The 15,558-nt window shown below is 28.9% G+C and overlaps 2 protein-coding genes across 7 annotated transcripts; one reads left to right on the plus strand and one right to left on the minus strand.

Annotated features, from left to right (window-relative positions):
- The first annotated feature begins 610 nt into the window (after positions 1-610).
- Positions 611-9,176, plus strand: LOC106784490 (serine/threonine-protein phosphatase 4 regulatory subunit 3). 6 transcript variants are annotated; one of them, XR_001381421.1, is made up of 6 exons: positions 611-2,101; positions 2,448-4,046; positions 4,186-4,364; positions 4,573-4,969; positions 5,061-6,128; positions 6,337-9,176. XR_001381421.1 is itself a non-coding variant. In XM_014744099.1 (6 exons), exons 2-6 carry the CDS (start codon positions 1,904-1,906, stop codon positions 5,148-5,150), a joined length of 2,463 nt encoding a protein of 820 aa, XP_014599585.1. In that variant the 5' UTR covers positions 611-1,211; positions 1,355-1,903; the 3' UTR covers positions 5,151-9,176. The 6 variants fall into 6 exon arrangements, 4 of the variants coding, with proteins under 4 accessions (XP_014599585.1, XP_014599584.1, XP_014599586.1 ...); XR_001381422.1 differs by having other exon boundaries at positions 5,061-5,536; positions 5,681-9,176; XM_014744099.1 differs by having other exon boundaries at positions 611-1,211; positions 1,355-2,101; positions 5,061-9,176.
- A 495-nt stretch (positions 9,177-9,671) lies between these two features.
- Positions 9,672-12,291, minus strand: LOC106784474 (cilia- and flagella-associated protein 36). Its single transcript, XM_014744034.1, has 5 exons — positions 12,050-12,291; positions 11,673-11,851; positions 11,386-11,576; positions 11,002-11,293; positions 9,672-10,400 (listed from the first exon to the last, which is right to left on the minus strand). Exons 1-5 carry the CDS (start codon positions 12,156-12,158, stop codon positions 10,146-10,148), a joined length of 1,026 nt encoding a protein of 341 aa, XP_014599520.1. The 5' UTR covers positions 12,159-12,291; the 3' UTR covers positions 9,672-10,145.
- Positions 12,292-15,558: the final 3,267 nt, after the last annotated feature.

Raw genomic sequence — 15,558 nt, forward strand, 5'->3', positions numbered from 1 at the left:
AAATTATTTACGGAGTTAATTATATATTCTCTTAGAATATATATATATATATATATATATATGTATATATACGATGCATATTTTTATATAATATAAATAGTATATTGTTACATATTAATCGTAACTGTGTATAAGTATAATAATATTCGCATACTTCGATGTAAATCTATTAAAGATACATTAGAATTTCTTTTTTTGAAGAATATTACAGTTATTGAAAGATTAATGTATACATGGAAACGTCATCAATATTTATCACTTAACAAAAATAATGTGTTTATAATATATTGTTTAAAAACATATCTTAAACATCATATCTGCTGAATATATAAAACGAATAACGCATATTAAACGAGTATACGAAATGAATGACATATTTTGATAAAAATAAATTGAATATTTTGACACAGCATAGCAGTTTCAAATCTTTCTACTGATTATTCGATGAAATAAAATGGTATACCAAGAAGATTTAGAATTTCACTTATATATCTCTTAAATTAAACTAAACGATGAGTATTTTAAAATAAATGATTTCTTCGAAACGATATCTAAATAATAATCAAAATTAATATCGATAAATTCATCATTTAAATGAACCTTATAAAATTGTATTTCGAAATAAATATAGATGACATGTAAAATAGAATTGTATTTGGCGCAAAAGTCTTTGGGATACGTGGAGTGAACCCCGTGGCGCGTTGTTGTGATCTAACATGGCGGAACGTAGTGTTGTGGCTGTTAGATGTCTATGTCAATTTTAGAGTGATTTCGGAGTAATAATACAAAAGCACGGCGATGATCCGTAGTTACAGCGTTGAAAGTATTCGTGTTAGATAATCGTGTGATTGGTAATATTTAGGTTGTAAGTGAGCAGGGTGTTGTTCTACATCGGTTTTCCTCGCCGCGGGAATAGAACACAGGCGGCAAGAGCGCACACAGGGCTTCGGCTTTTTTAGCAGAACATTACCTTCCGACCTTTCACGACTACGAGCTTATTTCAATGAATTACTTGAAATAGGCTTGACGCTTTGTAGGTTTACGTGACTGTGACACGTGCACGGAAGAGCGTGTACTACGCTAACTTTTCCCGCGCGTCCCAAAAGCTTTACTGTTGGCGCAGGTATCAAGCTTATGCAACTGACGAGCTTATAAACATCTAACAACGGTAAACAATCTCATTGTTTCGAGCATATACGTCGAAATAAAAGGTACTTCCATACGTCGAATTTCATTTCTTTAATAATATCAACAGATTTGATTATCGTGCCGTTTATTAATATCGTCGTCATCGTCGTCGTCATCGTTTAAATCTATCAATGAAATAGCTATTCTTCATCTATTATTTGTGCAGAGAGACACCAAGAGGATTAATTCGTCATTTTGGATATACCTAAACAATTGTTATTTATTATTAATACCAATCTAAGTGCATATACATAGATACACTCATGGTGATATATGAGTATTTTATACTCACTCCTAATATTGTAGTTTCTTCGAGACTGACCAAGGAAATCATTGAATTTAGATGAATGAGTGGTTATTCAGAAAAACTTTTTTCTAATAAGTTAAGACTTCTGACTCTGCTGCTGCTACTGCTGTTACTGTTATTACAACAACAACAACATCAACATCAACATCAACAACAAGTACAACCGTTCGGCATTGTGCTATACCTTAGTGGATTATGAGAGAAATAATAAAAGTTTGGTAGATAGAGGAATTTTTGTGCGTGCATTTATTATTTAATTGAAAATTTTGTAAGGATAGATAGAACGAAAAGAAAGAGTTGGAAGGATTATCTTAAACTTCTAAGGCATGCGAGCTGGTTGGTGATAATACATTAAATAATAATAAAAAAAAGAAAGTAGCAGCAACTACGCAAGATATTTTTGGAAACATGACGGATACACGCAGAAGAGTTAAGCTTTATGCGCTTAATGCTGACAGACAATGGGATGATCGTGGAACGGGTCATGTTTCTTCTTCCTATGTAGATAGATTAAAAGGAATATCGCTTTTGGTTAGAGCCGAAAGCGATGGGACTGTCTTGTTGGAAAGTAAAATACATCCAGATACGGCATATCAGAAGCAGCAAGTAATTATTTATTCATTCAATTTTATAACCTTATATTATACTTCTAACATTTATACTTTTTCAGTTTGTATGTACAATTTATTGTAATAAATATTATTTGATTGATATGTATGTGCACATATGCGTGTTTATGTTTTTTATTTTTTATTTTTATTGAAGCAGTTGCAGGCCTATGAATAGCCATATGGTTTTTTATAATTAATTTTTTGTTACATGACTTTTATATTTATATGCACTTTTTAGAGAATTTATCAAAAATTCAAAGGAATGTATTAATTATTTTGAATTGCATGTAATATTATTATAAGAAAAAATACGTTAAATATTGATATGTGTATGATTTTAGGATACCTTAATAGTATGGTCGGAGGGTGATAATTTTGACCTGGCCTTAAGTTTTCAAGAAAAGGCTGGTTGTGATGAAATATGGGAAAAAATATGTCAAGTTCAAGGCAAAGATCCATCAGTTGAAATAACTCAAGATATTGTCGAAGAATCGGAAGATGAACGCTTCGATGATATGTCAGATGCCGCACCGCCCATAGAATTGCCTCCGTGCGAATTAAGTCGATTAGAAGACATTAATGAATTAATAGGAAATTGTTTGGCTTCTCCCATGAGAAAGGAAAAACTTGCAGTGGCATTGGAGTCTGAAGCGTACATCAAGAAACTTTTAAATTTGTTCCATACTTGCGAGGACTTAGAAAATATCGAAGGATTACATCATCTTTATGATATATTTAAAAATATTTTCTTACTTAACAAGAATGCATTGTTCGAAGTGATGTTCAGCGACGATACAATTTTTGATGTTGTTGGATGTCTGGAATACGAACCAACATTGCCTCAACCAAAAAGACATAGAGAATATCTTCGACAATTAGCAAGATTTAAACAAGCAATTCCAATAACAAATGCTGAATTATTAGCTAAAATTCATCAAACGTATAGAGTTCAATATATACAAGATGTTGTTTTACCTACTCCTAGTGTATTCGAAGACAACATGCTTAGTACATTGAGTAGTTTTATATTTTTTAACAAAGTTGAAATAGTAACTCTCATCCAAGACGACGAAAAATTTCTTACCGAATTATTTCGTCAGTTTACGGATGAATCTACATCGGACAATAAAAGACGTGATATGGTACTTTTCTTAAAAGAGTTTTGCAATTTTTCTCAAAATCTTCAACCACAAGGCAAGGAATCATTTTATAAAAATTTAACGGCATTGGGTATATTACCTGCCTTGGAAATTACATTGGCAATAAATGATCCGCAAACAAAAACTGCGAGCATTGACATATTGACGTATATCGTGGAATATTCCCCTAGTGTTGTTAGAGACTATACATTGCAGCAGATAAATAATACAGATCAGGACCAAATGTTAGTCAATGTAATAGTCGCTCAACTAGTCGGGGATAGCGATCCTGAATTGGGTGGAGCAGTACAGTTAGCTGGTGTCTTACGTCTACTTCTTGATCCAGAAAATATGTTGGCTTCAGTCAACAAATCAGAAAAGACTGATTTCTTGAATTATTTCTATAAAAATAGTATTGGAACACTGATAGCTCCTTTATTAGCTAATACAATTGGCGAAAGACCGGCAAGAGAAGATTACAGAACAGTGCAACTTTTAGGCCTGATATTAGAGTTATTATCATTTTGTGTAGAACATCATACATACCACATTAAAAATTGCATTTTAAATAAGGATTTACTTAGAAAAATATTGGTTTTAATGAAGTCAACGCATACGTTCTTAGTATTGTGCGCATTAAGGTTTATGAGAAAAATTATAGCTTTGAAAGATGAATTTTATAATAGGTATATAGTAAAAGGAAATTTATTTGCACCTGTATTTGATGCATTTGTAAGGAATAACGGTAGATACAATTTATTAGATTCTGCTATCTTGGAAATGTTTGAATTTATTAAATTGGTAAGTTGTAACTATATTATAACTTTAAACTTTTTTTCTTTTTTCTTTCTTTTTTTTTTCAATATTTTTGTGCAATTATTTTATATTTAATATATATAAACATATATGTGTATATACATATATCTTTTGCATATTATAGGAAGACATCAAATCGCTTTGTATGCACGTTGTAGAAAAGTTTTCTAAAGAACTAGATGCAATTGACTATGTACAAACGTTTAAAGTATTGAAATTGAAATATGATCAACAACCGGATACTAAAGTTATAAAGGAACACGAAGGTAGCAGAACAACGGTCGACAGGTACATGTATTCAAGGTGCAATATATTTTATTTTACAAGAACTTGCTTGGGGATTAAATATTCCTTGCTTCCTAACATGGCACAAATTCTTGTATAGTTGAATTATCATTTCTCCACAACGCTGGAATGAAATCTTTGTTATTTTTGTTTTGTTTATGAGGGTATTTTCATTTTTAAAGAAAACGAAAATTGTAATGATGTTCCTGTTTACTTATTCGTTTAGCGTTCCGTCAATATTAAGAAACAGCCGATATCGGAGAGATCAGAGACAGTTAGACGAAGAAGAAGAAATGTGGTTTAGAGAGGAAGAAGATTTTGATGAGGGAGAAGCAGTGGTACCTGCAGCCACTGCAGATTTGGTACCACCTGCTTCGGCTAAGAAACAATCTTCATCTTCTAATTCTGCCCTCGGGTCTTCCCTTGCAGAATCGAAAAATCATCAACAACAACAGCAACAACAATCTGTGTTAAATAATAATACAGCAAATAATAATATAACTCCTCAGCAAACTCAAGTAAACAACAGTACATCAACAACGAATGAAACTCCAGTTACACCTGAGATTACTCCTAGTTCTACCATTGGTACTGTAGAAAAGGCAGGAATTATTATTAGAAAGGTAATTTAATGTTGTTTTAAATGATTAAACGCGAAATGATATATATAATAAATAAATATTTGATAATTTATTAACAATAAACGATTTGTAGGGATTGGTTGATTATGAAGAAGATTCTGACGAAGAAGATGAGGATTCTGGATTAAGTCCTTCCCCAAAACGACAACGGTTGTCGTGGTAGATGTACTGGGAATATATTAAAAGAATGTGCGATTTCCAAAGTTTATAGTCAAATATGGCCCTCATTATGTGCACAAAAAGTTGATCGAAAAGGTTATACAATCTATTAATTTACAGTAAGAAAAGAGTACTGATTGTACTGTATTCGCTGATCTGAGTGATAGACGCAATGAATAAGTGCTTTGTTAAAACATACAACGCGTGATGAACTTTTACATATTTTTTTTCTTTCTTTAATTGTGTATATTAAACAAAGAGATGAATGTGTGAGAAGACAGTGATTGGGAAATAATGTAGAAACAAAAATAATAATAATAAAAAAAACAAATAATTAAATAAAGGAATAAACGTATTGGACAACAGGATTGACAGGACAAGAAAGTGAAGGTAAAACTGAAAAATAATTGTATTATTATATTGCCGAAAATATCAGGAGCGTTTACTCATTAATTTAACTGAATTTCAAAATGGATTAATGATGATTTATTCCAATTAAATGCAAATCTGTTAAGTAGGGATACATTTTCTCAGATGATAAGGTGAAATATTCTCAACCTCGTGAATTCTCTAGACATTGGTGTCTCAATAATACACTTGAGTCTAGATTAATAAATCTATAAACTGTGACTATAATATTGACATGTACGAGTTCATTGGAAAACAGGAACTTACTACAAGTCGTGTAAAGAACCATTTTCGGATGTTTAAGTACATGATCTACAAACCGCACAAAAACAGTTTGTGTCTTTGCCATCCACGGTTTAAAATTAGTGGTACGAGCGATTGAAATCTGTTTTTGCTAGGGTCAGGAAGCCACGAATCTTTATCCAACTACGGAAATAATATTTAGTTTGTATATATATGTATATTTGTAACGATTGTAAAACGACCACATACTTGGATTAAGCAGAAAATATGCGACTACTTCACAATCTCAGTTTCCTTCAAGATACATTTGAAGACTTTTTTGGTTATCAATGTAAGTAGTAGAAGTTGTACAATAAATATTTGATTTATGTATATTTATCAGTTTGCACTTCATGCCCGTATAGTAATCCTCGATATAAAAAAGAAGTTAAAATATTTAACAAAATCTTGGATATATAATTAAGAAGTCTAGTATAGTATCTTTTGTACACACACACAAAAAAAACAATAAATCATTTTTTTTCTTTTCTAATGACAAGGGCAAAATGAGAAGCCTGGAATAATCTTTGTGCACTGAGAAAAAAAAAGAACAAGAAAGAAAGAATGTCTTATTTATAAAAAATATTCATATCTACTTACATTATGTTATGTAGTAGAGCCGTGAGATGAGAATAATCTCGGATACTGCAATGTGTAATCTTAATTTGTCATAAAAATTGAGATTCTGTACGATCATGAGAATAACAGGAAAAACGCCAGCTCCAGAAAAGAGTGTCTACTTTTCTAGTTTAAATCCGTAATTTTTAAAACATAGTTAAGATCTATAGCGAAGATGAATCTATTACTTTTGACTAAAATCATTTAAACTAGAGCAGGCCTTATATACAGTGACCAATTTGAAAATAAATTATTGCCTTACCGATTGAGTTGACTTTATAAAAAAGAAAAGAAAAACAAACAAACGAAGAGTATTATAAGCTAATGTACAGAGTTTTCAATACGTCTAACATAAATGAATTTCCAAGACTGTTGTATAATTGTAAGTATGAATGTTGAAATTTTTGTGATGTCGTAAGAGCATATACATATGCACATATATAATTGACAAACTTTAACCGACAGGCGCATATATTAACTTATGATACTACAAAAGGAAGGTGATAGCGAAGTTAATTCGTTCATCGAGATTAGTAATATTGTGAATAATAAATTCAAGTAGGCAAATTCGCTGGAGCTGAGTAAAATGTGTGTATATATATAAAATGTTGTTAATTCTGAAATGACCACAGAAAATAAAATAATGTAACTGAAAATACATATATTAATTAGATAGTTAAGATAACAACAGAATATTGAGTAATGTATTTCCGTGTGTTTTGCATATATTCACAATTTATTCCGTAAATAAGGAAGAGAATATTCTTAGAGGCATAGATTATGCTACATTTGGGTGCGGCGAATGTAAGTAAATTAATAAACGGATGAATTTAATACCTAAGTGATACTAAAGTAAAGATGCAATCATATGCTATTTAAATTATACTCAATGTATTTTTGTACAGAGTGTGTTTAAGGCTTTGTCGCTATCATTTTCCATTATTTTTTTAATATGCTTCCACATCATGAACAGTCGAAATATATTATGCGTTTATAGCATAATGTTTCTACTTAATAGTTTCATATACATTTTTTTTCTTTATTCTACTATACTCTTTAAGAATAATCTTAATTGAGAGTATATATATATTTATAGAAAGATACGCAATAGATAGAAAAGAGCAAAGGGGAATAAAGGGGGATGTCAAATTCCTATACTTTTTTTAGGAAGAATTTATCGTTAGACCGTCTTAAGTTCCAATATTTTATTTTTTATTTCATCATATGTTAACTAATTCATTTCAAAGAGAGCGAAGATAAAAATAGAACTAAAGAATTAATAATAAAATTTAAAAAAAAAAGGAAAAAAAAAGAAAGAAAGGAAGAAATACATGAACAAAAAAAAATATTCGTAGATTGTGATCTACGAAAAAAGTCACCAAATTTTAATCATATCGTAAAACGTTACGCAAGACATCCGTTAGAAGAATTAAGTTGTAAATATGTGAAGAAAAAAAAAAGAAAGAAAAAAAGCAGCACCTTTCAGGAGTACTCTTGAAAATTTTCATTTAAAGTCGAGAAATCTAAAAAAAAAAAAGAAAGAAAAAAAAAGAATATATTGTCCGGCTGTTTGTTACCAAAATTGTTGTATTCAATATTACACAAATCATCACATTGATGTAACATTTATCAAAGAACGGAAGTTTTGCACATTGTACAATTACCACGTGCTAATAATAATAATAATAATAATAATAATAATATTGATATTAAATATTAAAGATAACGACGTACGTTTTACATTTAAAATACCAGCGAAATGTGACATATATCATTTTTATTTTTCATTTTTTTTCTCTCTCTAACATGTACCCAAGTAGAAAATAAAATACACAGACAGACAGTCACGTATACACATACCACACATAATAAAGAGACAGAGAAGATTTTTTATAAGAAAATCCTGTTCACGAATTCTGTAAGCTAATACGAACGATTATATGAAAGAAAATGAATGTGTATTTACGACGATAAAATATGTGAATGGACTATAAACGAAAGATCATATTTTGCATTTTATTCTGTCGGTGAATGAATGATGCGATGAGATTAAATTAAACTAAGCCGAATATTAAATTACACAGGCAGAATAAGTAGCATATAACAAGCAACGTTGTAAAAAAGACAAACATATATTTAAAAAACAAAACAACAAATTTAATGCAACAGGTATATTTGGATTATCAAACGAAAGAGAGAGTATCTTATAAGAGTCGATTAATTCGAATTTACGTATATCTTATTTAATGAATCATTAAATAAAGAAATGTTGATCGACTTTTAAAAGAATTTACAATAATTTATTTTTAACGTTTAATCAGAGTGTAATTTTTAACGTTATTGCTTTGCGTGATATATGATTTTCGTTAGACGTTAGCATTGTTCTCATTTTTGTAACATTATCATATCTTTTTCGTTTCTTTTTTTGATTCTTTGTTTTTTCTTTTTTATTTTTAATTATTGTCAATATACTTTAAAAATCTAATTTACATCGTGTTATATGTGTAATTAATGTGTACATATTGTTATGATAATAATAATTACAAGATTACACATTAAAATACTTATTGCTTGTTTATTGCTACAAAAATCTGTCTTTATTAAATATTAAATTTGGTCACATAAAAAGAGGCGAAAATGAACGAACGACTGAAACCCAAAATATGTCTGGTGTAGAAGTGCGAACAATATTTAATTAAATAAAATTTAAATTTAGATGAAATACGCGTTTGTTAGATAGAGTTTAACGACCCTACCTTGAAAAAAAAAGATAAGAAAAGCGTTACTCGCAAAATTGTTACTTCCAATCGGATTCAATCAGCGAATTCAATATTTCATTGTTTTTTGTGAAAAAATTATTATTAATATTATTATTATTATTATTATTTAATTACTCGTAAAAATTTATAGGTTTTTATATATTTATCATCACTTTTAGTAAAANAAACCAGGATAGAAATAGACTCACTTTGAGCTCGATGACGTGATACACGGTCGGTCCTCCTGAGGGGGACCAGCTCGTTGTCGTGAAAAGAAAAACGTTTAACTTGATCGATAAAAAAAAAAAAAAAAAAAAAAGAAAAACAAAAAAAAAATTACACGTTATCTTTTCTGCTCATATTTTATAACACCACTGTAAATATTGCTGATAACAAGAAAACGTCGACTGTAATATTCAATGATCATGTAGGCAATAATTGCAAATTTTATTCTTCAAGAAAAAAAAAAAAAAGAGAGAGAGAGAGAGAGAAAGAGAGACACGATCGTATTCTTTTATTATTTATATCGTTAAAAGGGAACGAGATACTGAGTAATGAAGTAGTATGCATAGTATTTATGTAATTTATGAGCAATCCAAGTATTATATTTGAAACAAGTTAGCCATTTATATACAAATAAAACCTTTCATAATACGAATATACCGAAACGAAATGTTTGCGTAATATCTACGTTTTATATTATATTTTTTCATTTCTTAAATGAAAAAGCTTATAGATCAACAAAAACACAATAAGAAAAAGTTTTAATTAATTAATTAAAAAAAGAAAAGGAGGTGAAAATTTGCCTCTTGCGAATATTAATTAATTAATTTAGTTACGATTACGGCAAATAACACATACGTATAGTAACGATAAATATATTATTATTATTATTATTATTATTTATATTAATATTAATATTAATATTCACTTCACTTTTGCACAACTTCGGCCTTCAATCGTGCCGCTAAAGCTTTACGTACTTGAAGAATTGACGGTTCCAATGACTGATCAACGTCTAATTCCTGTTCACCTTTAATCGTTGCATCTGCAACTACTCGAGCAGAACTCGGACGAGTTGAATTCATTTCGAGCCGCTGACTACGTACTTCTTTCTTTAGGGCTACCAATTCGTCTCGTCTTGCTTTCAGATAGTCCTGTCGTCTTTTTATATCCTCTTCTTTCGTCTGAAAATATCTTCAGGTTATTCCATATCTCAGCGAGTACAAAATTATTTTTAATTACAACAAAAAATAATACTATATTATTTGCATATAATATGTATACATTTACATGTGTATCGTTATGTATATATAAATATTAATGTAATATTAATTTTTATATGTACATAGATGGACGAGTTGAAAAGTTTCGAGCCTAACATAGAAAGTTTTCTTTTTCAGTCAAAAATCGCTTTTAAACAAATAAAAGCGATTATACTATATTAATATAAATGTATAATCACAATGAATAATAATAATAATAATAAATAAAAGTTTATATTTTTATCGAGGTTCATAACTTTTCAACCCATCCTTGTATACCGGGTGCGATATTGATAATACAAGCAAGAAGAATATGACTATATATACCAAAAATAAATCGAAAACGTAAAATAACATTTTTTTTATACAACTTCTTTCTTCAAACTTAACTTTTTCAAAAGAAAAATTCCTGCAAACAAATATTATTCCACACTTTCGATTTATTTTTTAACATAAAATAATTTCCTCCCTACTTTTGCATCATCAATATCGATAAACTCTTAATATATATATATCTATATACATTATTTTTAACTCGTTCAATTTTTGTTGAAGGTATTGGATCAAGCGGTTGAAATGTTTTTAACGGAGGCAATTTGTCCAATTTTTCAATTTGTGCTTCGATCTTTTTCCGAGAACTATTCGGCTCTAATTCAGGAGAAGAATTTTCAGATGATCGTGTTGTTGCTCTCAAAGCTTCCTCCATTAATGTTCTTTCGTTATGATACTCGTTAGCCAGACGTTTGTGTTCTTCCGCGAGAGAAGTTTCCATGGGTATTGCTTCTTCATCATTTTTTATCTCCATAATGTGTTTACTACGAAAACATGTTAATTACTTTTTTTTTTATTTTTATTTTTATTTGGAAGGAACATCAAACTTAAATCAAAACGAGAACTTCGAGCTTACTTAATTAATTCCTCCATGACCAATTCTTCATCCTGCAAACCTTCCGTTTCGTACATAAGAGAAGCTGGAGTTAGGCCAAATTTTTGTTCGATCATGTTTAATGCCTGCAGTTGTAATTCTAAATTCTTTTGTATCATCATTCTTTTAAATATTCCATACTCGTTCGCCGCCCATATCTGTTCGAATAAACTCTGAAATGTAATAATAACAAAAAAATATTATGTGATTGCATATTTCTTGACAATTGTTTCTTTGTTTTTGTTTGTTCCTTTTTATTTTTTACTAACTTGTTGAAAGTGTATCGGCATTTTTGTATTTTTGTTAACGTTGCACGCGTGTTCGAATTGTTCCGGCGTAATGCCCATGTCCTCCATGAAACATCCGAGTAAAAGGTCAACCAAATTTTTGTATTCTTGATAAATTTTATGATATTCTTCGTTATTCTCCTCATCGTCTGCTTCGAAAACTATAAATTAAAGTGCATCGTTTCGCAATTTTGCGCACATATATATAGTTGAATACAAACAATGAAAACCAAGTTTTTTTATTATCATTTCTTTCTACGAAGAAATATGCTTTTTAGGGAATAAGAATAAGATGACTATTTTTTTAATTTTATTCGTTGTTTGTTTTTTTAATTAGATAATTATAAATTGACACCTACTCAATGATTTTTCTTCAATGAAGGTCAATAATGGCGCAGACCAAATTGGACCTTGCAAAAATCCAACTAAAGAATCAAAGACCCACGCACAATCTTCCTTGTCGTTCATCGTTTATTTTATTAGTAATATAGAATATTTTTAATTCCTCTGGCGATCGTTTATTTTTAATTTTATTTCTTCTGCGAGAAAACTTTGAGCTAGATTACTTGCCTATTCCATACATTGTAGTCATAGCTACGTTGTACAAAACAATAGGCTTTATAAGCCTGCGCTTAACTCTCGAGATATTCTAAGTTAAATATATTCATTTATATATATTTTATATTTTTTAAGTATATAATACGATAATAATTTTCTAAAACATATATACACTATTCGTCTAATAATACGTTTACATTATAAATAATATCTAATTATTCTTTATAATTAATTTTAACATGGTACACATATTTCGTGAGCTTTAAATGAGAGTGAAAAATAAGAAATTAATTCAATTAGATGATATTAATATTTTTTTTAAATCGCGTTACAAACTATTTTCATTTCATTTAAAAGACTTTATTATCCTAAGGTAAAACAGTGTCATTCGGTCGGTAAGTCAGATTGGAGGTATATTCAAAAAATACAGAAGCACACAAGTTCTCTTTTTTATCTACACAGTTTCATTTTAGTTACTATTAGGACCACCAGTGGGCAAAAGTAGGTACTTAACGCGATGACGACACAAACTTATATACTTAACTGTATTCTTTGATAGTATATGATAGTATATGATATATTCATTGATAGTATACATATTATAGTTATATTGTAATAGAATTTTAAGTAATTATATATATTTATATTTTTATATCGAAATTAATCGCGATTAGATAAACTAAGTACGAAGCAATGCATGTAAGACATTTATTACATGCTTTTCTGGATGAAAACGAGTAAATTAATGCTCGATTTCATAACTACTAACCACGAACGAAACACGTAATAAAAAAGAAAGTGCATTATTTAATTGCATTATTAATTAAATTAGGACCTTTCATCCTCGACATGATTGAGCACCGGAGGGACTTTAAATTTTAAATCACGCATAAATGGATCTGCATTATCGATTAGGTACCGAAAAACTGTTTCAATTTCACTATTTTCAAACAAATGATCATCGTAGCTTTCTTTTAAGTACAGGTAAGCTTTAATATAATTATTATTGAATTGCTATAACAAAATGTACTGAACGTAGAATATACTTAACTTATGTTTAAACAATAGTACATTTTTTAAACATTACATATCTATTAAAATACTTTGAATATAAAATAATATTGAATTCGAAGTAATAACTAAGTTAGAATGTTTCAACGAATGTACACTAGTTCGAACAATTGCTTAAGGATTAAAAAAATGCTAAAATTTGAACGTTATAATCTTAATTTCTATTTAATACAATTAATATTTTCTTTTTATACTCATGCGCAACTTTCAGAAAGCCATATAAACAACTTTCGATAGAAAAAACTTTTATGTGACAACGTCTCAGTCTAACAGAAGATTTCGAAGAGGAAAGAACATCGACAGCTAAATCCATGCTTATGGATTACAATATACATTTTTATCGATTAATTAACAATTATTTTAATACTCTAATAAACTTTCTTTATATTTCAGATTGTTTAAACATATATGTACTAGTATAAGCATTACACACTTATTAACATACTTTAAATATTAAATGATTTCGATGTGATATTCTTTTCGAGGAAAATTTCCCCCTCCGAAGTTACCACTGCACGGGAACGTTAAAACAAATTTACATTTATTTAAACAATTACATAAAAATTAAAAGAATACTAAAATGAGAACGTTATAATCTTAAATTTTATTGATTAGGTGAATTATTTCTTTTATACACATGCGCATTGTTCGGAAAGTCATATAAACAACTTTCAATAAAAGTAATTTTCTAGAGGACTTTGACTCAGTCTAACAGAAGACTTCGAAGAGGACGGTGCTCCTAACATATATTCTGAGCTTTTTAATAAAAATAGACACTTCTATTGATTAATTAACAATTATTTTAATAATTTATTCTACTCTCTTTATATTTCAGATTGTTTTAACACATATGTAATGTTTTAAGCATTACATGCTTAGTAATATACTTTAAATAGAAAATAATTATAATATATTTTTATTTTATGTTTTTAGAGAGATGAATTTTTTAAACTTGATTTCGTTACTGATCTTATATATAAACATCAAATTTTTCRTTAACTCACATTGTTTTTTAATCAGTTCTCCGTTAGACATTGCCATGTAATCGTTAATGCGTGTTATCGGCGAATTGATGAAATTCTTATGGTGGGGACTAAGAGTGATGTTCTTTAAAAAAAGTTCTCGTTTTGATTATCTTATTTTCTTGAAACTATATTCGGATGTGGACATCTTCAGGATGCACATCCCTCGTGGGTCTTCAGAAGCGGTTACCTCCTCGTGGTTAGACCCGGACAATGGATATTACTTTCCGTGTAATGTTTATCATATTTTTATATGCTATACATTACATTACAAGTAAAATCTAGCCAAAGACCGCTTACCATAAACATTATAATTGAAATTAGTTTCTTTTAACTTCCTAATTAATATCATATTCTTTTATTCCTTTCCTTGGTTCCTTCTATCCATTTAATATACAGAAACTAATTACTTTATAATGTTTTTTAATCATTTTTATGTATTTACAGATACCAGGGAGTAGTCAAAAATTGTTGAAATTTAAGTTGCGATCTATAAAAGAGATTGCATTCGATTCATTCATTGCATTTTTAAATTCCGAGAATAATATTTCTTTTTTGCAGGTTTCTTTTTTAAATCAAGCTGCAATGGATAGATAATAGGCTTTTTCTTTCTAAAGAATCGTTAATAAGATATTACTTTATACATCACTGATAATGTTGCTCTCTTACGAATATGTAATATATTCTTTAAAATTTTACATATCTATTATCCTATTTTAAAATATTACATATCTATTATTTTACTTTGAATATTAATAAATTTTGATCTTATGTTTCATTAGATCAAAATTTTACTCTCGAAGTTATCACTACGCAGGAGCGATTAAATAATTACGTAAAAATGAAGATATTAGTCGTACAGTATACGAAACAAATTTTTTCGACATACACTGCATTTTATGAATGCAGGCTTTTCACACGTATACGGGTATTTTAAATCGGTAATGTTAGATTTAACTGCAAATCTTTGAGATTTTCTTTTATTTGAGCTCCTAATATAATATAATAGCTACTTTTTAAAATATATATATAAATGCATTTCTCAAGGCACTCACATCTTTACACACTAAAAATTTAAAATAATTATTTAAAATTCTATTACAATAAAAATATACTATATATACTACTATAAAGAATATATCATATACTATCATATAATATCAAATAATATATCAAATACTTTCATACCGTTATCGCGTTAAGTATCTACTTTCGCC

Source organism: Polistes canadensis, unplaced genomic scaffold (assembly GCF_001313835.1).
Source record: "Polistes canadensis isolate GaletaPanama2010 unplaced genomic scaffold, ASM131383v1 scaffold_36, whole genome shotgun sequence".
In the NCBI taxonomy this organism is placed as follows: Eukaryota; Metazoa; Arthropoda; class Insecta; order Hymenoptera; family Vespidae; genus Polistes; species Polistes canadensis.

Coding starts and splice junctions, on each gene's coding strand:
- LOC106784474 (XM_014744034.1), bottom strand. CDS start 12,158: ATGAACGACAAGGAAGATTGTGCGTGGGTCTTTGATTCTTTAGTTGGA. Junction 11,577..11,672: donor TGCCGATACACTTTCAACAA/GTTAGTAAAAAA, acceptor ATTACATTTCAG/AGTTTATTCGAACAGATATG. Junction 10,401..11,001: donor TTGAACGAGTTAAAAATAAT/GTATATAGATAT, acceptor AGATATTTTCAG/ACGAAAGAAGAGGATATAAA.
- LOC106784490 (XM_014744099.1), top strand. CDS start 1,904: ATGACGGATACACGCAGAAGAGTTAAGCTTTATGCGCTTAATGCTGAC. Junction 4,365..4,572: donor GACAGGTACATGTATTCAAG/GTGCAATATATT, acceptor TTATTCGTTTAG/CGTTCCGTCAATATTAAGAA. Junction 4,970..5,060: donor CAGGAATTATTATTAGAAAG/GTAATTTAATGT, acceptor AACGATTTGTAG/GGATTGGTTGATTATGAAGA.